At 44.7% G+C, this 26094-nt stretch overlaps 1 protein-coding gene across 5 annotated transcripts in view; it reads left to right on the forward strand.

Moving 5' to 3' along the window:
• Positions 1–1447: 1447 nt before the first annotated feature.
• The window catches only part of znf385a (zinc finger protein 385A), a 51315-nt gene continuing 26668 nt past the window's right edge, over positions 1448–26094 (forward strand). The window contains exons 1-2 of one of the 5 annotated variants that reach the window (XM_086121397.1): positions 1448–2063; positions 24621–24799. In XM_086121397.1, the coding sequence (XP_085977523.1) occupies positions 2054–2063; positions 24621–24799 (189 nt within the window). In that variant the 5' untranslated portion in view covers positions 1448–2053. Of the gene's footprint in view, positions 2064–2821; positions 2958–8973; positions 9078–24339; positions 24489–24620; positions 24800–26094 lie in introns of those variants that run through there. The other 4 variants (XM_086121388.1, XM_086121406.1, XM_086121426.1 and 1 more) reach the window with 4 other exon arrangements.

Below are 26094 nucleotides of genomic sequence, written 5' to 3' on the forward strand. Positions count from 1 at the left end.
TTGTTCAAATCTTTGTTCAACTCTTTCCATTGCTAGTTTGACTTTTCTGTTCTGATTGGCTGGGAGAAATCACATATCTTGTGATGTGCCAACCTATAAAGTGCTACAAAGGACACGCTCGTTGTTGTGTTTGACCAATGTCGTCCATTCAGTATCTTGTGAAGCCTTTTTTGAATGCTCAGCTACACATAGCACAGAGGTCAGATCTGAATGCATGTGTTCCTGTTCACTTGTGGATTCTCTGAGTGTGTTCATTGTCATTGTTTGCATACAACGGTGCTAGTGGAGTTGTTGTGAAGCTTTGTTAGCATTCACTCCAGCAGCCAGCGACTCATCGCCTCCATCCGCAAGCAGGAGGAGGCCCGAGGCTAATCGAAAAGCCGGCGAGGAAGCACGCGTGACTAGAGGAGGCGCTGCGAACATCAGGCAGCGTTTTCGATAGCCTCGGGCTCACGTGTTTGTGTCTTTGCGTCTTAAAGCATGCACGCCCAGGGGGATTAATATTTTGACAGCTTTGTTAAGCGTTCGCTTAAGCGTTGAGCTTTGCAGTTCACATTGCGCCAATGTGCCTTTCAAAAGCTCTAGCCTGCGAATCGCCTTTGTTGTGAAAGTGAAGACAGAGCATTGCCCTGTTGTCCGAGCGAATGACACTGCTGCGCGGCTCCTCTTCCATTAGTTGCACAGCGTTTCATTTTCTGCTGCCTTTCTGTCGTGACTTTTGTCTGCGCTTTGCATCGTCTCTCTCTTTCACCCCACATCTCTTCATCCCTCTGTCGCCTTGTATTTCGTCTCATCCCTTCCCCCGCCCTCTTACTGCTTTCTCTGCTCTGTCTGTGGTGTTTCCTTCTATTTCAACGTTCCTTTTTGTGTGGCCAGCCCCCCCTTCTTGCCTGGATAGGTAACCTTGCCTGAGTAGGTTAAGAGAAACGGTAGAGGCGAAGATTTAAATAGAGAAAAGGTTAATCCTGTGGCAAGTCCACAGACACACCAAGTTAAAGGACACTGAGAGGAGAGTGTCTGCTGTGGACAACAATTGCAGAAAACAGATGTGACAACCCATGAGCCTGCAGGAGGGTGATGTGTGTGTGTGTGTGTGTGTGGAAGGGGGAGATTGTGGCAAATGAATGTGAGAAACTGTGGTGGGAGGAGACATCGTTCTCAGTCGATCTCCTTTTCTACTTCATGACTTCCACTTTGCATGATGACAAGTGTGTGCTGCGTCTCCCATTGGTGGTGGCTGCCACCAATCAGAGCGCAGGCATGTAAGGTGCCTCCAGCTTATACACAACCCCAAAAAGAGAGGCAGAGCTGAAGAAGACAGTGTCTGTTTCACACACTGTGTGTGCGTGCGTGTGCGTGCGTGCGTGCGTGCGTGCGCGTGTGCGTGTGCGTGTGCGTGTGCGTGCGTGTGTGTGTGTGTGTGTGTGTGTGTGTGTGTGTGTGTGCATTGAAGCTATTTTCCCAGTTGTAACATCAAAATGAAATGACAAATGGGAAGTTTGTTATATTTTTTTCTTGGAGATCCCTGCATTCCCCTCTGGCTACTCTGCAGAAGAAGCAGAAGAAGAAGTAGAAAATCTTGGCTCTATAGCCTCCCCATCTGATTGGTTTCCTCACTTTTGTTCACCCGCCTCCTACTGACTCTCCTCTCCTCTCTCCCTTGCTCCCCTTTGCAAGTAAAGCCCTCCATAGTGTCCTCAAGCTTACCTGAGCACACAGCTGCAGGAACACTGGACCCCGCACCCAACCCAACCCTACACGCGCACACACACACATACACACACACACACACACACACGCACACAAACACACTCTCTCTCTGTCTCTCTCTCTCCCTCTCTTTCTGTCTCGCACACCCACACCTATAGCTTTTCACCTGGAGAGTGCACGCATACCAGGTGGCATGTGCTGCAGCAGTTCCCTCTCCTCGCATCAGCCTCTCTGACTTGCCTCCTGCTAGAGTGCGAAGGGGGACTCTGAGGGAGGACTTTGGAGATATTTTCCCCCAGGACCACCAGACGGGGCCGTCGGCCGACACATAGCAGCACACAACATGATTTTGGGTGAGTTTTTTTTTTTTGGTGCTTGGAAGGTCAATCATTTGCCGGCTCACTAATTCCTTTGCACAGCTTGCGACTCTTCATTAGTTGTACTGTATAAACCGCATGGTGTTCATTCCACATCTGTCAACACAGACTGGCGGGATAAACCCTGAAATCGCAGCAAGGGCTTGTAATTATCATAATCGTGTGTCATTAATACGGCAGGTGTGAGTGATGACAGGCAAGGTCGAATTGTTTAGTGCTGAACTGTATGATTATGGGATGCTTGGTCACATGACCAGGCTGATGTGTCACATATAAACTCACATTTATACGACAAAAGATTGTTTACATTGCCGTTATTCTGCGTCAGTGCACCCCCACCCCCACCCCCCTGCCAGAACTCCAACTTGGCCATCTTCTTTTCTTTTTGCATTTTTGTCACTCTGAACACTTCGACGGTCTGATGTAGGGACTTTTTCCACATGACAGTTAAGGGGAGAAAAGCAAAGCAATGATGTGGCAAATGATGTCATAGTATCACCAAGAAACATCCAATCAGAAAGCTTGCACGGCCACAGCTGCTAAGGGGATAGCTCCATGAATTTGGGGGACTGCATAAATATGCTGTGATGCATTTGACAGTGTTGAAGTCCTCAATTCATTAAAAGATTCGGCACCAATTTGTTGTTTACCCTTGGCTGTTTGGCAAAATCCCATGTGAAAAGAGTGAGTCGCGTGCTCGCTGCACTGTATAGCTTTGAGCTGATATGCAGTCTTGCTGTGCTCTGACTCAGCCTGCACTCTCTTATTTAGTATTCTGGTCTCATAGTAGCCATGTCTGCGAGTGCGGTCCCGTGTGCTCCACATAGCTGGCGTGTGTATTCACACAGAGGATGCCGGGAGCTCGCCACTGTAAGTCCACATGACCAGTCATGCATGATGTGTGTAGGCTAGGAAGGACGTGTTTATGCCTTTAACTAGCAACGTAGTGCCCGTCAGCATCTGCAAGCATATTAATGTGTGTGTATGTTAATTGCGGCGCCTTGTGCACTGCCGGACTCGCCACTAAATTTGTGTGAACGCATGCCGAGACCGATCCGGGCTCTGCCCTTCTTTCTGCTCTCTGGGCTGGCATGTTTTCCAAGCAGGCATCTCTAATGATTATAGCGACTCACGCATACTTTGAAAAGAACAAGCAAGTTCACGTGGCCTTGACTATTCAGCAGATTCTCGTCTTTGTAATTTTGGCAGAGTTTACGCATTTTTGTTCATGTTTATGCACAATCAAGTGACTGTCTTTAAGTGGGTGCAGCTGGGGCAGCGCTTGTACTTTGTCTAAATGATATTCATCTGGAATGTGTGAACAGCAGCTTTAATGTTCAACTGCGACAGTGACAAACTTAATTAGCAGAGCGCTGGATGGCAAAGAAGCAGAAACAGAAGCCAAACACCGAGCACCATGTTTTGCAGTCAGCTCCAGCCTTGCATTCACATGAACAACTGTCACTTGCGTGTTAGGGTTCATCTCCGGCTAAGTCACACCAAGTCCGTATGCTTTTCGTCGCATTTCTGCTCTGAAGAATCTTGCACTTAAACACCCCCCAAAAAGATCACCTCAAGTCCACCTTTCGAACCTCTCATTCACGATATGCACGTACCTACCGTCATTCGTACAGTATATGCTTTCCATTGCCTACCATAGTGACGTTGATACATTTACTGTTCCTGGTAAGATGTGGCTGGTGCACGATTTGATATTTCTGCCTTTCATCCTGTTTGAAAAGGCCAATGTCATTGTAATGACCTTTGCAAGGCTGACTTTCTGTCATCATATTTTGGTGTCTAATACAAATCTGATGGGTGCTGATAGAACATGAGCAAACAATATTAAATTATTATTATTAATAATAATAATAATAACAATAATAATAATAATATTTTAATAATAATCATAACAAATGTGTGCGGTTTGTGTAGAGAGTGAATGCTTGTGTTTACAGTCTACATCAGTAGCTATGTCTGTGTTGCTCGTCTGCTCGTGTTGTTTGTTTGAATGACCTTGAAGCATAGACCCTTTATTCTTACTCCACCTGTCTTCTGTTTATTTTGCACTTGAGAGTCAAATTAGCAGGAAACAGCATTGTGAAGGTAGTCTAAAATCTAGGTGGAAATTTCTAAATCTGACAATCGCGATGATGATAACGTCAGTGGATGTGCTCTATGGCTGCCCTCCAGGGCAGCTCGTGGATCATCAAGGCAATCAATTGTAGCTCACTTTTGTGGCACTCGGTCCCATTTGAGTGAGGGATTGTAAAGTCTGATAAGAATAAAGCAGGGAAACTCAACTTAGCATAAATGTCTTGTACAGTACTACAACTTTGGAAAAGGCCATAGAGATTCCAATCCCAAAGACTTTTTGTCCTGTTTCGAAGAACGATTAGAGGCATTTGGCATGAGCCAGTATTGTCGTGAAATGCTTTGAGGAAATGGGGGTAAATAGACTAAAATCAGAGGTAGCTCCTTTTCTTATGCAATTTGTGTCGAAACAGGGCTATAACAAATCAGACGCAATAATCAGCATGTCCCACTTGAGCTGTAAACATCTACAAAATTGTAATGCTTATGCATGATTTCTGTTCGCTGATTTTAGTTCAGCTTTCAATACTGTATGACTTCATGTCTTTACCCAGAAACTCCAGACCAGACTTAAAATTGAGTCCTGCATCAAAGTGTTTGATCCTTTCTTGACAGAAAGAGTACAACAAGTAAAAGTGAAAAACACTCACCAAACCTGTAATATAGGGGTGCCCCAGGGTGCAGCGAGTTCACCCGCCTTGTTCACTTTGGACACAAGCCAATATAGAAGAAGCCTAGCAAACACCATCATCATCAAATTCTCTGATGACACCAACACTGTGAGCCTCCTTCAATCTGGTGACTGACCATCCACCTACCACAAAGAGATATACCTCTTTCTGCCCTGCTGTAGAGAACACCGTCTGACTCAATGTGATTAAAACCACCGCGATGGTGTTCTAACCCAGATGACAACAGACACGTGACCCTTAAGGCAGGGAAATAGAACATGTTGAATACACTCAATAAACTGCATACGAGTTGTTTTCACATATAAGAAAATATGTGTGTGTGTGACTATTGTTATAATATCTGTCTAACTGTTGATGCACCATTTGTGTTCAAACATCTGAGGTTAGAAAACTGCACATCTGGATACTATTCCTAAACCCATCTCTGGTGATTTGCACTGAGTGGTAACATTAAGCTAGCGACAGTATGTGATTGTTTTCATTACATGCTGTGTAATTCTCCTTGTTTTGTGTTTAGTTTGACAGTAAAGCCAACTGGGAGGGCCCTGATGGCCCTTTTTTGAAGAATTGTTCACTATTTGCCAAATTTGAGCCCGAATGAGCTTACGCAATGTAGGAAATTGATCGATGGTCATATTTTGGCATAGTGTGCTTGATTGTAAAGCTCCCTGGCCTATTCGTGCATGATGAGCATTTGACAAGCAAGAAATGTTCTTGGGATGATGCGCTTTCTTGGCTTCGTCTGGACCTTTCGCGGAGGAGAGTGAGCCTGAGTCAGCGTGTGTGGATGTTTCATCGGCCCTCAACGGAACCCTCGTATTTGGCCGCTTAATCTGTCTTCATTAAACTTTGCTCGCTTTTGACCTGGCTTTACGGATCAGGGTTCTTCCATCCTGTTCCTTGAGGTCCGCTGTCCTGCCTGTTTTCCATGTCTGCCTCCCCCCAACTCACCTGATTCAAATGATCAGATAGTCAGCAAGGTCAGCGGAAGTTGAATACTGATCCTGTTCATTTGAATCAGGCATGTTGCAGCAGGGAGAGGTGGAAAACAGGCAGGACAGGGGCCCTTGAGGATCACCATTGGAGAGCCTGGCCTTATAGACAATGATCATTTCATTCCCCGTGTTTCTGTCAAAGTGACTCTGGAATTATAAGGCATTAAGGAGCCAGACATTTGCTTTGCGTGCAGGCGCACTTCATCCCTTTTGGCTTTCTTTGAATATCCATGACAAAACACAGATGCTGAAGTTTTGAGCAATGGTCACTTGGGAGTTCTGCATAAGATGGCAACTTTTTTCTGACTGTCCAGTGGACCACAATTCTTCAAACCAATTTTGTTTCATTGTGCTCACTTGTGCGTCTAGCCGCTATGCAGATCACATGCCACTTTTCTTCACTCTTTGGTCTGCAAAGGTCCGTTTTTGTAGCCATTTTAGCAATGCAACGTTTGTGCTGCGTCTGAAACTAACAATAACAAATACTTCTTGTACGACTGCGCATGTGTAAGCCACTGTGGTGTTTGCTGTTGCCGTTTCCGAGCTAAGCAGTAGGAGTCGCTGTAGGCTGAGGTTGGATTCGACTTTTGCGGAAGGCCTGTTTTCATAGTAGTGAATCTCGTTGCGTGGCAAGGGCAGAGAAAAACATTTCGTCTTACGCAACGGGGATTTTTCATTGTAGGGGGTGCAGAAAAGTGGGAATGGTTTTAATGCATAAAGATTTTTTCACACGAGGGGGTATTTTCGCCCATGTAGGTTTCACTGTATTCCCTTCTATCAAAGACCATGACAACATGTGAGGTGAATGAGTCACCTGCACACACCAGCACTGCACACCTATCTCCAGAGTAGAGCTGCTGCTCCGCGAAGCCAACATGCACCTGTGTGTGATTAAGGTGTCACATGAGTGCTTTCACTGAAGAATCCGCAGGCTAGAGGACACCTGGGAGTTGCAGCCTGCGCAATGCTCGCTACGCGTCAACAGGCATTGTGATCAGTGGAAATAGGCACAGATGATTCTTCAAATAGCAACCCTGCAGTGTCTGTAAAAGTGCCTCTTCACTGGCACTGTGCTGAAGAACATTTCTTGTCATTTCTGATATGGAAACCTGACTAGCTTGATCATCCAGAAACTGTTCATTTGGCAAAGCCTTTAGTGCTCACTCAATTGACATAAACCCCCTTCTGTCATCTCGGTAAAGTTTGGAGTAGGGCTGAAACAAATCCTCAAATCGGGTGCCTCGATTCAAAAAATTGCTTGCGGCAATTTTTTCTGGTCTCAGTACGTGTTGTCTTCAGTACTTATAACCAGGCATTAAAAAAATAAATCTGAATACCTGATCCATCAGATTTTTCAGTAGGATATCCATCCCTTCATCCATCCATCCACCCATTTTCTAACCGGATTATCCCGTGAACGAGGGTCACAGGTGAGCTGGAGCCTATCCGAGCTGTCTTCGGGCAGTAGGTGGCAGGACACCCTGAACGGGTTGCCAGCCAATTGCACTGCACATTTACACTCACACTCACACTCACACCGAGGCGCAATTTCGAGTGCTCCATTAACCTGCCATTCATGTTTTTGGAATGTGGGAGGAAACCGGAGTACCTACAGAAAAGCCACACAGGCCCAGGAGAACATGGAAGCCTGTAGCCGGAATCAAACACTGCATCTCTGCACTGTGAGCCGGACGTGCTCAGCAGCCGCCCACCGTGCCTCCCCTGTAGGGCTACTTATTTAGGAACCATGTCCAAAAATCTGACTGGTGGAGTTTATGTGTGTTGGAGTGCTTTTGTGTGTTACACTTAAGCTTCCTGATCTGGTTCAGTAAATATTTGCACATTCGAAAATAAGCTGTACACCGACAGTGTAGTTGCATTAGAAAGCAATATTTCATTCCTAGCGTTCCCATCACAAATGAGACATTGTGGGAAATTGCTCTGCTGCTTTGTTCCTGTCCAATCTTCAATGTTTAAAAGCTGAATATTTTGTCAGTAACAATCATGCTTATGAAAAGTAAAAGCCCAGAGTGTTTTATCGATCCGTTAATTCAGTAACGGTGTGGGAAGGGGCATTAATAATTCCCCAAGCAGCAGCAGCCAACCATAAAACGGTTGAGCAATGCAAACGTTTGGCGGGCAAAGATGATGCATTACTCAAGGCTGCTCTATTTCTGTGCACCCTGTAGACAATTAGTGGGAGCCCGAGAGAAAGGCAAACTGGCATAATGCAGTGTCTTCATGAAAGGGAATTAGCTCATGGAGGAATTAGAGGAAATTCCTCTGAGTGCTGTTTAGAGTATCTCACAAAGGCCCAAAGAGAAATCAATTCTCCTTGAGATGCAGCAAGGTCAAAATGGTGATCGTGGTTGACTCCCGGGAAGGCATGGCGGTTTGCAAGAAAGAGAGATGTAAAGGCAGCGAGGAAATGAGCACACAGTAAGATGATAGAACGCGGCCAGATGAGAGCCTTTCGGCTCAAGCTGGCCTACGGGAAGAAACAGATTCCTTTCCGCAACACACATACAGCCTGAGCTTCTCTCATATCATCTGACTCATGGAATCTGGCCCATACAAACTTTATCCATGACACACTGCTGGGAATGTCATCCTAACGCCGCAAGGACATCACCTCAATCTGTGATCCCGAACCTCCAGAAGGTGATTTTCTTTTCGTTCCTGAGGAGAACCATGCACACACAGTGTAGCAGTAGCTTCTTTCGCTTCTAAGAAGCCTTGAGCTACTGTCTAGCTCTTAATCCCTAATGTTACAAGAACATTCTCAAAATAGCCAGAATCTTCACGCTGACACTGCCAACTAAGTCTTGCGCTGTGTTTAAATGGCCCAGTGATTAAAAAAAAAAAGAGCTGGCAGAAGCGTGAGTTTAGCTCCTCTGTGTCGTCCAGCCCACTGACAGCGAGCGCACAGCCAAGGAGGGAGTTATTTCGACATTTAGTTGAATGAGAAGTTGTTGCAGGCTGCAGTGCAGGTGGCTGGTATGCACACCTGTCTCCTTGCGCGCTCGTTTGCCAGCCCCTTCAAGAGGGAGTGCAAGACGGGGGAGAAGGGCTTTGCCACGACCTGCCCCACACGGTGCCCTGCCCCTGCCTGAGGCTGCAGGGAAGGGAGGGGCTAAGGCGGGTGATTCCAGAGGTGTGGATTAGAAGGCTGTCACGGCCAAAGTGGGAGCTGAGACCATCCATTTATGGTATGTGTGTCTGGGTTTGTCCATTGCTGCATTTTCACCAAGTCAGAGTAGTTTAAAGCCACATTTATGGCATTCTTGAATGTAAACAAACAGTGAAAAAGACAACTCACAAGGTATTGAAAGGAGCGTTGCATTACCATATTGATGCAATTGAAAGCGGCATATACACAAAAGTGACACATGATTTACATTTGAATTAGGTTGTGAATGCTGGGGTTGAGGCAATGCATATTGCATGCGTGATTACGTAAACAACGTGGTTCTTCTTTTTCCGCTCCTTTTTGTTCAGGATGTATTTGGAGAATGGATTTTAAACCGAGTGAAATGAAAGTTTTCATTGACACTGTCAGAGAGATATCAGTAAGAGATATTAAGTCCAGAACCTGCAATCTATTAAAATGTCAATTTTACTGTGCAGGTTTTGACACAACATAAACATAATAAACCTTAAGTTACATCTCTTAAATACTAAAAATGTAAAGTTAATGTTGAGCCTGAATTGGCAATTCATTAAATTTGCCCCACAGGCAAGTGAACTCACATGGCCCCTCATTCTCACAACATTTCCTGCCGTTTTTCCTGCCATGGCCAATTTCTTATGAAACAAGTCAGATTCCTGATCACCATTTGTCACACAAGGTTTATTGGGAAGAAAGTAATCACTGACAGTCCTCCTCGCCAGTGTTCTTAGACAGTTATGCCAAACTTGGAGAGTTGCACATGAACCCACAAGCTATAGTAGTCGTCCTGCATTACATTGGTGTCACGCATATTGTACCTCCTTTACTTTGAGTTTATTTTCTTTTTTTTAGATTTGATTGATTTGTTGAAGTGTGCAGCAGAAGTCAGCATTAAAATTTTGCAATAATAATTGTATTACTAGTTGCATGTGTGAGTTAATTGAAAATGTCCTTTTTAGAGAAATTTTAGAGACAAAATTGAACCTTTTAGTGGCAGTCCGAAGCTCTGCATTTTCAGTGCACAAATGCTCTACTGCATATTTTAGGAATCCAGCTCATGTCTGGGGCCGAATGATGTGACTGAAGTGTAACAGCACTGTTCCTGTCCACATTTTGTGGTGAGGAGGTAAATGGTGGCTCCAAATGCAGGGAAATAAGCATTTAGTCACACAAAAATACAAATAAATCTCATGGGATTAGCAATATACTAAATGAACAAAGCCTCCCCCCTCCTAAGAAAGGATCAAAGTAATTCAGAGGCTAAACACAAACACGGAACAAAATAAAACAAACAAACAAAAAAAAACATAACGTAATTCGATTTACAGCAACAATGAACAGGCACAGAATGAAAGTAATCAGCGAGCTAGATACAAGCAAAGGGACGAGACAACAAGGCACACCTGGAAAAGAGGCGATCAGCTGCAGGGAACTGAATGAGAGACACAAGGAACAAGGCTGACAACCACAGGTGGAAAAGAGAACCTAATGAGCAAGCAGACATGAAATCAAGACGATATAATCGAAACCACAAAAACACACCATGACAGTGACCTCATTTTTTCATTTGAGCCTGTGATGGCTTGTTCATTTACAGTGGCCCTAATGAGATTTTTTTTTTTCTGAAGGAGGGGCTACGCCACTAACCATCAACCAGGCACTGCCACAAATCTTCATTTTCAGATTTAGCGAGCAGGGAGGGCAGTAGCATGTGTTCTTTTGCGCTCACGGCGCCACTTTCTGCCCTTCCTTCCAGCCACATGATCATATTCACATGGGCTGTACATTTATGGAAATGCAAGTAGCGACATGTATCTGGTCGTCTCAGCCTGTCCTCTTCATCTCTCATGCCACACATGCGCAGAATGCTCACATGTCCTGTCCGTTTGTCCCCTTGGGGAGCTTCAGCTGCCTGTTTGGCATGCCTACTCAAGACACAACAAATTAAGGTCACAGCAGGGATGGCCAAGCCTGCAAAGGACAGCATGAGCTGCTCTATGTGTAGCAATACATTTTTGCCAACTCCGCTAACCTCTGAAAACTGGCCTGACTCCAGAGAGTTTTCATCAAATGGCTCCTGTCGCACTCAGAAGAAAACTGACCCCCAGTGCTCCATTATGCAGGATAAATGGTGACATTGGCCCTCCTTTGAATGCACCTTAGCAGACCGACATGAATGCTCTCCTGATGGCTCTTTGATAATGCTTGACGAAGAACTATACCCCCTCGTGTCTCCTTCAGGGACTATGACGATTCATCTTTTATTGTCTTGGTTGTAATGTTCTTGGATTCCTTTTCAGATCATTAGCACGTGGCACACTCTCAGGGAAAAACAACAACATCATTGTCAAATGGCACCTTCCAAGTAGAACAAAGTCCCCGATAGTTGAAACCAGTGGTCCCCAACCCCCGGGCCGCGGACCGGTACAGGTCACGTGATAGGTTACCGCTAAAATGAAACCAGGAGCTAGCAAAATGAGTAAAAAGCAAACGTCTTTGGGAAGGGGAAAAGGCCTAGCCAGGAGAGAGTCGAGGAGCCTACGACTTCCAATAAAAAGAAGGCTACATTTAATAGACAATGTCCGGAGTCCTACTAAAATACGGATTTGTCTCAACGGGAGATTCCCACGCACCACGCCCACTCTGTATAATATGCGGCGATGGTGACTCATATTTTCATGCACAACACCAGAGAGTTTTGCGGCCAGATAGGACGTTCCTCATGTCGTGATTCGTGTTTATTATTATGTTTAGAAAATACCACCGTTTTCATGCAGGTTATATCATATTATTGTGTTGTATTTATCTGTCACACCTTCAAGGCCGGTCCCTGAAAATATTGTCTGACATTAAACAGGTCCGTGGGGCAAAAAAGGGTTGGGGACCGCTGGTTTAAACCACCAAGGTGCTCTGGAAACACATGCACTTAAAGTTAATGAAAACAACAACCAAATGAATCTTGTGTGATTTCATCTCAGTGAGCAGCTAAAGCACAGATATGTCACACTTTGCTCCTGCATGTCTTGGATGTTTCCCTTCTCCAACGCAACTGATTCAACTGACCAGGATCATTATCAGGCTCTTGTATAGCTTGCTGATAAGCTGATCATTTGAATCAGCTGCGGTAGAGGGAAACTTGTCAAACTTGCAGGATAGCAGCCATCGATTTGGACACCCGTGGCCTAGGCGATAAGCTGTATCTTGCAAGCCACGCAGGCAGCTGCTTGATGTATTTGTTGTGGCTTCCCAGCTGTTGTCATTTACCTCAGCCTGAGACGGGAAGCTTGGTAACAGGTGCTCCACCTTTTTTGTTCATATATGAGAGGAAAAACGGATACGGTACAACCAAGTTTACGTTTGAGTCAAATAAATCCCAAGCCGAGCACTTTTGATCTATCCATCCACCTAGTCGTCCATGAGTACATCCATCCAATTTGAGTAATTCTCGATGGGACTACAAACCACAAATACACAAAGTTGGCCACTTGGCCAGCAGTGGATTGAAAGCGAGACTATACATGGCTGTGTCTGAGATGTTACGTTTGTGATACATCTAACATTAGAAGCAGTACAATGCATTGCGCTTAACAGTCTTTGGACTGTTTTAGAGTGCCTGCATTTAATTGGTGCTTGGCAGTTTTGAAAATGTTTTCAAACTAGTTGTTGTAGAATTTTGTTACCGTTACTTATTGTGATGTTTTTGTTTTTAACCTTGCATACAAGAAATAAAAATAAAAAAAGCTATCTACTTCATCTGCACTGCAGTACATGGCTGACTTTGCTAACGTTTGTTAAATCATAAGGTCAATTCTTGATATTTTCCTAAACAATTTTGGTGAATCAAATACAACGTGGTTTGGAAATCAGAAATCAGAGACTCGTCCTGACCGACGCACGTCAGGCACCTTCGTTGAAGGGCAGTATCATATTCTGGCTGAGTGTGCGCCTGTGTAATCCATAGCTGCAGGGAGGGTGACCTTCACGGCAGGAAGGCAAACAAGCAAGCAGGCAGGCAGGTGGGCTGCGACATAAGCTGGGCCGCCAAAAAGGATGCTGGGGATGGAATGTGCCACGTACATTTTGAGAATAACATTCTGTTGTCTCTCGTACGGGCGGCCCGGTAGTCCAGTGGTTAGCACGTCGGCTTCACAGTGCAGAGGTACCGGGTTCAATTCCAGCTCCGGCCTCCCTGTGTGGAGTTTGCATGTTCTCCCCGGGCCTGCGTGGGTTTTCTCCGGGTGCTCCGGTTTCCTCCCACATTCCAAAAACATGCATGGCAGGCTGATTGGACGCTCTAAATTGTCCCTAGGTGTGAGTGTGGGCGTGAATGGTTGTTCGTCTCTGTGTGCCCTGCGATTGGCTGGCAACTGATTCAGGGTGTCCCCGCCTACTGCCCGAAGACGGCTGGGATAGGCTCCAGCATCCCCCGCGACCCTAGTGAGGATCAAGCGGTTCGGAAAATGGATGGATGGATGTCTCTCGTACATCATTGAGGTGATCTTTTGTTTTCATCGTTGAGTGGAAGACATTTTTTGCCTAGATTTCAGTTCATGAATCACAATAGACAAAACTTTTGCAAGAATGCAGGGTACAAATACAGCAATCATCTATGTACTTCAATTACAAAGCTTGGATTTTTTCTTTTTTTTATCCCTCATGACAAATTTGCTGTCGTGCTTTGAATCGGGTGAAATAAGGTGGCAGACAGTGTTATTGGCAGCGATATGAGGGTGATGACGCAGCCAAATTGACCCCTGTTCATGAATGATGCATGTCCCCATCGGCCCCCATGGTGAGAGGGAGCTGGACAGCTGGCTTGCTGCATGCGCATGCTGCAGAACAAGGTGCCACTTTTAATGGCTCCCACCTACATCACACATTAACTCCAAAACTGAAGCCTGGGCGCCGCTCTCTGGAGTGGACACTCCATATATCCTCACCACTTTACTGCTCCTTGTCTTCACCTCCTTCTTTCGATTCTCTTCATGCCCTTGCATTGTCATCCTTTGACTCTCCCTCCCTCCCCCACTTGCCCAGCTCCTCTCTTTTTGTCAGCGACAATCACTGTATTTTCCGTCTCACTGCCCCGCACTGCCGCAGTCTGAGGCTGGCATCATAACAGGGTTGAAGGAGAAGGAACACGACGGGAGCGGGCGCGAGGGTGCGCGGAACAGCTTTGTTGTCGCTGTCACATCTGTCGGCTCCTTGGGCGGCCGCACAGCAACAACATCAACACGCACTCCGTGACATTCCGTCACACGTCAGTAGCAGGCCTCACATGCGAACCTACATGATGCATATTTTGTGATGTTTTGGGGATAAGGACGCTGCTCTTGTGTGGTAAACATCTTTCATTGTCACCCACTTGGCTAAGATTGAAATGTGCTGGCACTGCACATCTCACACACACACACGCACACACATGCACACAGACAAAAGCTACACGGCTGTCCTCCTACATGGAGACGACCAAAGCATGGGACAGCAAGCATGTCAGCACAGCCCAAAAGAGAACAGAGAGCAGCATCAAGACAGACAGTGAGCGGGGGTAGAGGGGTGGGGGATCGGTGGGGGAATTGGCCCATTTTGGATGTATCGCCGTCTTTTCTACTGTCATGTTGTTTGTTCAATCAACATTTACTGGAGGGAAGAGAGCGACAAGGCGGCAGAGGAGGAAAAAGCAGCATAAGCAAGGACATTGCAGTTGAAGGTGCAAGACCGGCCCACTCGTACTATGTGGATAAAAGTCGTTCGACCACACACTTCTGAGGGTCAACAAGTAGGTCACCCGGAGTGTTCATACGATGCGCTAACTTGGCGGGAACAGTTTGGGCCAGGCACACCCAGAAAGCAGGCTTGATCAAGTTTGGTCCTTGAGAGCCCCGATGCGGCACATTTCCCATCTCTCCTTCCTCCAACACACCTGATTCATCAGCAAGCTTTGCAGAAGCCTGATAACGGTCCTGATCATTTGAATCAGGAGGAGGAGGGGGACATCTCAAATAGGCTGGATAGGGGCCCTCCAAGAAGAGGGTTGAACACCCCTGCTATAAAGGCAAGATAGCATTACTTTACTGTAGATGAAATGAAGAGATGTTTTATTTATTCATTTGTTTTTGAGGTGGATATTCCGTTAAAGTTTCAGTTAAGCTTCAAAAGCCCCAAGTAACAGATTGGCACCTAGGCTGTCACACCTTCTGTCTCTGACTGGTTGTTTGTCTTCAGTTTTTGTGCAGCACGGTGGGAACTTAAAAATTAAATTTGAGGTACAAGATGTGGCCAAAGATGACTGCTTTGTTTACATGGATCATTTTAATGGTGTACTATTATCCGGTCATATTGACAGTTTCAACAGATATGACCAAAAGGATGTGTTTGCTTTGTTTTTGAAAATTGCAAACTCTCCCCAATTAAGAAGGTCATCTTGCAATTATACCACCACATCATCACAAACCATTGTTTCCTTCAGGCTATAATTATATATTTTTTTCAGTAAGGGGCAATCTTTTTGTGCTGTACTGTAAAAGCAGAATTACAGCTTGATCAGACGATGTCGCTGGGCTTTTTCGACAACACATTCTGCTTTCTTAAGTGTCAAAAGAATAAACTTCAAATCCATTCAAAGCGATGATTCCCAGTGCCATTCATGAGCTTTGAAAACCCACAGCTATACAGAAACATAGCTAATTTTCACCATCCTATCTTCCGTTTTCAATCCTTATCCCCGTCACTCCAGTTTCCCAAGTCCCTCCTCTTCCTGGCTCCACGCGGCTCTCAGCATTGGCTCCAGCGTCAGGCCCAATTACAGAGATGATAGCCGCTGTCAGTCAGCAGCTCACAGATGAAGCCGACCCTCTTTAACATGCTAATGGGGTGCCAGATTCAATCAAGGCAATTGTGGAGCGACGCGCAGCTCATTAGGAAGAAAATAATCCTAATAACAACGAGGCTCTGCCGCAGTAGAATGCGGCACCTAAAAGTAGCTACATCGCTGAACTTGGTTTTCTCAGCTTCTGGTCTTCGATGGTGACGTGGGCTGGAGGAGCAGCACGACTAATTTGCTGGCTCAGTGGTTTGCGTGTGTTTTAATGATTGACTAAAACTACTGTGCGTTTCTGTAGAATTGTGGGCTTTATTAGCATCCCACTTTGGGACTCAGAAATATATTCCACTCACGTTTGTAAATACTTCAGCAGCACAAGTGGAAGTGCATTAAAAAGTTGGCGAGTCTAAATTTCCTCTCTGTGAGAAGTGCTGAAATATACTTACTTGCAAGTGAGACGGAGAGACACGTCAAACAGTGGCAAATTGGAAACGTTTTCAAATATGAAGTGTTTTGGGCAAAAATGTTGAGTCAAGACAGGCGCGTTGAGAAAAATGAGGAATTTAATAAAAACCTGAAAAGAACACAAATCGATACTACTTGAGAATTTAAATTTCTGACCTTGTTTTGCTTTTAAAAATGTATTTTTTTTAACAATGTGAAGCACATTTTGTCACCCTGTGTATGAAATGCTTAAAAAAAAGAAAAAAATCAAGCTGAGAGAGAAGGAGATACTAGTGTCCCCTTGGGAATTTTTTTTCATTTTGACTTGCTAGCCAAACTTTGTGAGATGGGAGCCAAGTACTATGTAGTAAAAGTAAACTCAACTCACTTGACAACAAGCAGCCTTTTCGCAGTGACCAATTCTTCAACAAAGAGGCTTTAACCTGTTGAGGCGCGTTGTCAAACTAAACATCAAACAAAGAGAACACATTATGTACTTGAAGGCTTTGCTTGCTTAATGCTAACAAAAAATGTTAAATACCATAGACAGGCCAATGAATAGCAGTGCTGTTAACAATGAATATTTGAAGACAGTGGAGAGCAACACATCTAGGCATTTATATTCTCAACCCTCTCTATTTTGGCACATTAAATGAGGCAGAGTGTCCCAAAACCTGAGAGATTATTTCTGCATTCATTTGCTTGACAAGCGTTCATCTCGGATCCCATTCAAAGTCACATTTATCAAGCGTATTGCCCCACATTCGGCATGTGATATTCTCATCAATGCTCATTAATGAGCTGCTTTTGGATAGACTTTCAAAAGCTGCAGCGCTCCTTTCATCCACGGTCTGCTTTGTTAGAAGCGTTTACCATGCACGGGGGTGGGATTGCTGCTTGTTCATTTTGATTTTATCATTGCTTATTGACAACATTTGGTGTGATGGCAAGCACAGTTGCACAATTTATTCCAGCCAGCAACAATCACATCTCATCCAATGATGCATTCCCTGCTTTCATGGCAAAATACGTCATGTGCGGGTGTGAAAAACTCTGAGGCATCTGAAGTAAACATTTACCAAACTTTGCCTTGATAAAGGGGATTTAATAAGAAAATGTCTTTACTTTGACAGAAGTTCAAGGGGGATGTGCCTTTCATATATGGAGAAATGGCGAGGAAATGAAAATTCCTAAGGAGTGTCCTTAATTCAAGTCACTGATGATGTAGGTGTACAGTCACCTGACTTGTGTGTGTGTGTGTGTGTGTGGGCAGCGTGCTTGTCCCTATATGTGCCCTGCGACTGACTGGCAACCAGTTTGGGGTGTAATCTGCCTTTCGTCCGGAGTCAGGTGGCATAGGCTCCCAAACCCCTGCGACCTGTTCCGGATAACTGGTGTTGAAAAAGGATGGATGGATGGAGTGTCTCAATTCTTCTGAGTGTCAGCTGTTGGTGCACCACTTTTAAATCATGTTATCTTTTTAACTTGACTTTGAAAACATGCTTACCCCTTCCTCTTCTAATGCAAATTCCACCTTAGCGACATGGCCTTGATCACATGGGCAGATGCGGCGATTGATGCTGATTTGAACGCAAGTATTATCTGTAGTTTTTGCAATGACAAGCAATATTATGGTGAAGGCCTACCCCGCAACCACTTCAAAAGATTGGGCTCCGTTTGGGTCGCTATGTTCGAGGACACACCTGTTTGTTAGGCTACTCTATATTCATAGACAATGCTTGTCAAGTCACCCCCCCACCCCACACACACACACTCTTAGGCTGATGGGATGTCGCCCTCTACCCCACTTGAGGAATGGCAAACGCTGGGCATCAGCCTATTATTGTTTGCGCTCCTCAAAGAGCACAGGTGTGGCTCTTTCAAATGCCTTCATCGCCCACACTGTATCAGCCCAACCTTGTCCCGTCCTTTCCCTGAAGGCTGGGGGTCTAATCTCGGAGAGAATCGGCTGCCTTTGTGACAGTCTGCCGAGGTGCATTTGGGCTGGTCCAGCTGATAGAATTCCACACCTGAGGGCGCAGGTTCCTGGGAAGAAAGTTGCTGGCTATTGTTCCGGTAGGGTGTGTAACACGAACAGGAGAAGGAGGGAAGCTTTTTTTTTTAGGTGGGGGTTGGGTGGCTGTGGGGAGACATGTGGCGGAAAACAAAGAAGAACAGGAAGATGTGGCCGCGCTTCACCTTGTGTCACCTCGTTCTCCCCCTGAGTCGACTCCCTCCTTTCCCCCCCTGTCTTTCGTCATCAAGTCCGATCCCTGCACGCCGCACTGGAGTAGTGCCTCGCGGCAGGCAGAATAAAGCAACCCGTTCTTCTGGAAAATAATTCCTCCAGTTCATCTGTCGTTGTCTGCGACGTTGCCTTCAGCCAATCACACTGAAGAACGTCTTGAGGACAGCTCTGTGATCTTGTTGCAAGCCTGACTGGCTGCCAGCCAAATGGAGAAGCCCTTACCTGAGAAGGAACTTACATACAGAAAACAACATACACTGAACTCGCTGAACAGAAATCGGTTTTTGGTTGGTTTAGTTTGGTCCCTCAAAGAACGGAATGCTTGTCAATAATCGGGATTGGTGTCATGATTTGTTTGGCTAGATTACATTAAGTTATTTTTCTTGTTTATTGCTTGGTTTCCTGTGTCCTGTCTTGCTTGTTATTTACCCCCCCCCGCCCCAACCTGTGCTTGTCAAGCGAGTCCCTTGTGTCATCAACACAGCCACGCATTTCTTGTCCAGGTGATTCTCATTTTCTCATCAGTTGCCTTGCATTTAGTTTCCTGCTTTCGTTCAATCTTTGTTGGATCGTTCTCACTGTCACATTGGCTTGTTGTTATGGTTTTTGGTGTTTTTTGTTCTGTTCAAATTCTTGCCTCCTTTCAACTTCAAAGTCCTGATGGCACACCACTGATATATATATATATATATATATCAGTGGTGTGCCATCAGGACTTGCCATATATATATATATACATACACACACACACACTGTATGTATCCAAAGTATCCAGAGAGTTTTTGTGCCAGAGGTTGTTCTGAGGGAGTCCTTCAAGGAGGGCCGGCAAACAAGAGTGCATGAATGTTGTACTCTAACTGTGAATACAGTATTATCGTCGTGGTGTGCAGTGTGGCACTGGCACTGTACGCGTTCACTTGATATTCTCCGTCCCCGTCATCCCGGGCTGTCGTCTCCCATTAGCCCTGGCAGCTCTTTGTCCGTCATCACTGACCTCAAACGGACACAAACACTCCGCGTCACCACATAAACACGGCGAAATAAGGCCTGAGCCTTTTGCACGACAATGATTTTGTTCCAGGTCAGGCTTAACGACTTGATTACAGGTTACGTCTTTATCATACTTTGGAGATAAATATCATGAGGGAATGCGATGGGACCGAGCCAGTTCGAGCATATTTTCATTAAGTATACCAATCCTGTGCTGAGTGAGTGAGTGCATGTTGTGACATGTTGTGACTCAGCGAAAAGCCCAGAGATGCATACTTGCATGCATTCACCTTCGCTGTGCTTGGGCGACTCATTAGTACTGTGTTTGAGAGAGGTGCGCCCCCCCCCCCCCCCCCCGCCACACACACACACACACAATCCCTCAAACCAAGCACTTCCACAGGTCCATTTGCTGCCTGCCAGCCCAGGAGCCAGGAAGAGATTTATCTGAAGGATTAAGGGGTGTGCATCTGTGGCTCACATGCTTTGGCCCTTGCATGTGCGTGTGTGTGTGTGTGTGTGTGTGTGTATGTGTTCAAGACATTGTGGTTTGGTGAGGTGAGACAGGTCACAGGCAGTCATTCCACAAATTTCACATAATTCCTATGCTCTACCCTCTCGTTTGAAGACGCCAAAATAACAGACTGGCAATTAAATCCCCCGTGCCTTGATTCAGTGACTTAGGGGAGATAAACGTGGGGGTTTTCTGGGAGTGTTTTTTTTTTTTTTTTTGTGACATGGGGCGTGGAGGCTTGAAATGTCATATAAATCCCAACAGGGTGTCATTGCTGTTGCCCTTTCATTACACACAGCCTGCAGCCTGTAAATTAAAGGTTTAAGCTACCTTAAAATGCAAAAGTTGCCTATGTTTTGTGTTTTTTTTAAATTAACAAAAAACTATTTATTTATTTATTTATCCATTTAGGAAGACAAGCTGCAAACTGAGATTGGAGTGATGAGGTATTTCTACACTTTTTGTTGAATTTACTCAATTTTATTTTGTCAAGTGTTTGCATTAAATAAAATCATCTGCATGCAAAATAGACTATTCGTATTTCATATATATATATACAGTATACACATATATACAGTATATATACAGGTATATACAGTATATATATATATATATATATATATATATATATATATATGTATATATATATATATATATCGTGATCATAGATAAGGGGCAGAGGAAAGCCGTTGTAGTGGATGTAGCGGTCCCAAGTGATGGAAACATCAGAAAGAAGGAACACGAGAAACTCGAGAAATACCAAGGGCTCAGAGAGGAGATGGAGAGAGCCTGGAAGGTAAAGGTGACAGTCGTGCCTGTGGTGGTCGGAGCACTCGGGGCAGTGACCCCCAAACTAGATGAGTGGTTGCAACAGATCCCGGGAACAACATCGGACATCTCAATCCAGAAATGTGCAGTGCTGGGAACAGCAAGGATACTGCGCAGAACCCTCAAGCTTCCTGGCCTCTGGTAGAGGACCCGAGCTGAATGAGGGACGGACACCACCCGAGGGGGGGTGAGATGAGGATTTTTTTTTAAATTATATATATACTGTATATATACAGTATATGTATGTATATGTGTATGTGTGTATAAATGCAGATGATTGTACTTCATGCAGCCACTTGATGAAAAAAAGTGAGTAAATTCAACATTTTTTTTCAGTGTGTGTGGGCTTCTCTGCTCTGTGTACTGTACATTTCAATGAGGACATATTTTGACTCATATTAGAGCAGAGATTGCCAGATCGTTTCACCGTAACTAAGCCCCCTGTGACCTTTTTGACACGCTCGCCCTCGCTGGCACATATGCTGTGCATGCCCACATACCTTACATGCAATTACATGCAACTTCTGACAGCATTTGTGGAAATGAAACATGTTTGAGCCCTCTCAGCATTGCCTGCATATTCCGCACACGAAAGCATATTAGCAGCAATCTCAGACAAGCAAATCAGATCTTCAGATCTCAAACAGATCTTTATCACTCCATCCACCTCCACTGTCGCAACTTTCACCGGGAACTTTAATTAACACACAGAATTAATGGTAAGGATACATCTTGACGAGTGCTTGAATTTCTTTTTTATTTTGTAAAAATCTTTAGTCATCATCTTCAGCAGAAATTGCAAGAACTCACAGGGACCTCAGCAGTACCCTCTTGTGGTCACTTACAACTATTGGCTCAGGTTTTGGTGCTGCCGGATTCTTGGCTCGAAGATGGAAAGCTCTCGTGCTGGCTCCAATGAAGTGCATGAATCTATTTAAGTTTGACTTGATAATAGCTGACAGCTCAGAATGGAAGTGAGGGACAAATGCAGTACTGCGGCAGGTCATCATGACTCCACTGGACGAGACCAAGACAAGGGAGCAGCAGTAATTATAAAAACAGAATATCTGATCCACGATTGTTGGCGTACGCAAGGTCAAACCGTTTCGAGAGAGTTTGAAAATTATGCCATGGGACTGATAACGGGTAAATCAGCCAGAGGAATATTTCTTTTTGCTCATCCTGAAAGCTGTGGTGGGAATTGTTGACTCTGCTGCTGCAACACTGCGCACGAGATGCATTTGCGTCAACTGCCCTCAGTGCATCTAAAGCTCTGTAATGGCATCCCTGCTCATGCGACCTGCAGGGCCCGGGATTTGATAACCAATCAGAATAGTACAGGGCTACCACCCCCCCCCGCCCCCCCATGCAATGTGTCTGAAAATTCTCATGAGTGAGGCAAGGATTGAAAAGCATCTCTTAGAAGGACAAACCCACATCGAATATACACGGTGTGCCGTAAAATATGAAAACCTGGATGTGCAAGAATAACACAAACTAGAACGAAATACATAATGCAATGTTCAATCATTGTGTTTTCTGAGCAAAATATAGCATCTATTAAAATGAATCTCCTGAATGTCTCCGCCAAGGGTTAGTACGGCCACAGATGATGTTGAAGGGTTTTTTTTGTTTTGTTTTTCGAAAGACAGTCGTGCCTTGACATGCAAGTGACCAATATTCTCTAATGTCCATAGTCCTCCATGAGAGTGGACCGATTACATTTGTGTTGACTCAAATTAAACATTTGCTTTTACTGTGAAATGCCAACGATCAACATTTTTGGCTTTTTCTGACATGATATGGATGAAGCCAATGAGAGTATCATAATTAATTTTGTTTGTGCATTTTCTGCACTATCCATTTCAATAAAAGGATGAAAGTTTGAACATGTTTTTAAAAAATCTGATTCATCAATTATTCGACAAAGTAATCGACAGATGAATTGATGATGATAATGAATAATTGTTGAAGTTTAAAGGGTTTTTTTCCTTTTTTTGGAGGGGCGGGGTGAGGGAGGCTTGAACAACGAAATGGCATTTCCAATCATTTGAATAGGGAACACTGACTTCAGTGTAATAAAGACACATGGATATATATGGAGTTGGTCACAGCTCCTCTTGGAATATTGATCGTTCTTTGCAGAGGATAAAGAAAACACACTCGTGGGTATTGCTCCATGTTGATGCTTTAGATTCATATTTACAATTACGGAAGAAGCTACAGACATGAATTTAAGCTTTGTAAAACAAAATTAGCTCCTCGATTGTCTTATGATAAATATAGTCAAGCAGCAAAGTATTTGTTAAATTGTTTGCCATGCTGAGAACGAGCTGCCTTTGTCAATGGCCGAGACCTCCCACTTCACAATAAACCTAAGTACACCTTTTCAGTGTTGCCGAACATTGAGCTGCATGCTCACTGAGCTTAAGTCTCATGAGATTTGTTGACATTTCGAGATGTCATGCATGATGACTTTTATTTTTTATGGGATACAATATTTTCATATTTCTGCCTTCACTGAGAAATCACACAGTTCTGCTTGCTCATACTGAGCCAATAAGGGATAATTTGTAACATGTACTTACCGTAAATACATGATGATGTACTCCAAAGCAAAAGCGAGGTTACAATGGTTTTAATTTAGATTTGACTTGTGCACATATAAAAAGGTCCAATTTTTATGTGCTTTTTTTTTCCAGATCTCATTCTGTGCCCCGCCACGAGCTTAGTTTGGTAGTTATCTTTTTTCCCCTCTCCCCTCTCCATTTGTTGTCTTTTTTTCATATAAAATTTGTGCCGCAAATTGGCAACTCCCCAGCCTTCCCATTCTGTCGCCCCGTGTTGACATGACTGTCTCGTATGTTGGTTAACGGTAAGAAACCAACGATTCAATGACTCCGGTTGCTCTGTGCCTGCGACGTGTATTGCAATGACCGTAAAATGTCTATTTCCATTGCATTCCTTAAACAGAGCACGAGAGTGTGTTAATTTCTGCAGAAATGTTGTCAATGTGGCCATGTTTTGCGTGTGCTTAAGTATAGATAATGATGCAGCCCTCACCACCTTAAGGCTGACAGATGCGCAGCAGAAGGCAATCTGTACTTGACAGCACTTCCACCCAGTCTGCAAAAGTCACTCTCGCTAATCCAAACTTTGTCGAGTGCATCAGTTAACATCAGCTCTGCAGAAGCCCCATGACTTCCTCCGATTTCATTCGTCTGACTTAAAACGCTTGATGAAAATGCAGGGGTGTCCAAAAAGCCTCAAATTACATTTTGCGAGCAAGGAGGCAGGTAGATGAAAAATTTCCGAGGGCATGCGGGAGAAAAGACACGCAAGAGCTGAAGTGAGAGAATATATTGAAGCTCCGAGCAATCCCCAAAAGGAGAGCAGCAAAAGCTTTAAGTCGTGGAGGGAATTTGAACGCCAGCGCAATCCGGCGGCGGGTATTAAAAGTCTTAATCCGAGAGCTCGCTGAGGCTGAGTTTTGCTTTGTGGGCCCCCTCACTATCATCCTTGGCAGAGGCTAAAGAGGAGACAAGAAGGGAAGTGTCAAGATGACGAGCACTGGGAGCCACGTGTCATTATGGCAGCCTTGCATGTATGTTTGGGGGAAGTGAAACATCGACAGGGTGCACAGATGTGCTCATTGGAATTTCTTCATTTTATACGCCAGCTGCTTTGAAAAAAAAAACTTCCACTGCTTTGAATATGATGTCATTTCTGTGTTTAGGAGGTATAAATCGTGGCGGGGCGGCGATGCCAGCATTCTTGCGGACTCCAACAGTGATCCAGCCCCACCTGGACATGAAGCCCTTTCTGCAGTTCCCCATGGAGACACCTCCTCCTCCTCCTGCTCCCCCTCCTCTTCCTCCTCCACACAGTTTGGCCCTCTTCCACAACTTCAGCACGGTAAGAGCCCAAAGAGAAACTGGGACTACTTTGAATGACACCAAGTCATTGCCGCAGTGCGGTCTTATTACTGGAAGGATTAAAATCCTTTGTGGGAACGTAATTGCATTGAAATGGACGCACACGTGTTACTGGTACTGCTTACGTAACACTTTTTATGGTCAGTGCTTTTGTATTACCACCCGTGTGTGCCTTTTAATTTGTGAAATGGTTGCCTCACATCACAGCAGTGTCTATATGTTACTCCATAGGAGCGGCAGGCAATCTACGATATGTTAAACCCCCCCGCCCCCCCCAAACACACACACACATGCGCCCGTGATATGCGGTGGAATATGTGCCGAAGCATTGACATTTGAATTTGAATATCGAAACTTCAGTCACTGCTATTTTAGGGGAGCTACAACGAAATGTAGCTGTCTGCTTGAATGAGTCAAAGCTGATACATGAAAGGTAACTCCAGAGCTGCACTTGAAATAGCACCGTTTGTTTGCTCCTGCGGTCTTTATTGTGACTGAGTGGGACTTTCCTGCTCCCCTCGGGCCTTGAAAAAAGGTTCACCAGTCAGAGCAGACCACGGAGGAATTCACCACTTCATCAAGTCAGCATCATGTTGCTCCTCCAAAGTGCATTTGAGAATGTCAACACATTTCTCATCAATATGTTCAACCACAAAGCGATTTGTTCTCCGTGGGGAATGATGTCAGGCTTGCCTCCGCTTGATTAAGCACGCCACCTCCACCTTGATTGGGCAAGGCAAATAATTAAGAAGGCTCTGTCGTGGAGCCCCAGTATTTCCACTAACTGATCAAACGAGCAGCTCCTGATTTCTCAATCACATTTGCTGACATTTCTCTGAGAGCGGCAGCCATTATCTTATTGTGCTTCGGATGACTAAAAAGATTGGGGAGGGTTTCAACTTTATTCTGAGGTTAAGAACCGCCCAAGTTATTATTGCAAGCGTGGACTGATGGAAATAGAATTAAGCTTGAAAGCAAATGGAATTATCGGGATGCGTTTGCCTTTATTGTAGCTTCTTCTCTACATTTTACACTTCAGCTAAAATAGGAACTTACCAAATAAGAATGCAATCGAGCCAAATTTTGCCTCGGTTTGATAGGCTTCGCTGCACTGTATGCACATGCTCGCTTTTGGCACTTTTCCACACAGCTATTCAACAAAGGAGCTATTGTTGCCTTTTTTTTAGACACTTTGACTTCTGAAAATGATCAAGTCTGGAAATAAATTTGAAGAGATAAAATAATTAACTTTTGCATTGTTCTTTTCATTTTGGA

This window comes from Hippocampus guttulatus, chromosome 1 (genome assembly GCF_054856545.1).
Source record: "Hippocampus guttulatus isolate MCC_2025c chromosome 1, RoL_Hgut_1.0, whole genome shotgun sequence".
Classification (NCBI taxonomy): domain Eukaryota; kingdom Metazoa; phylum Chordata; class Actinopteri; order Syngnathiformes; family Syngnathidae; genus Hippocampus; species Hippocampus guttulatus.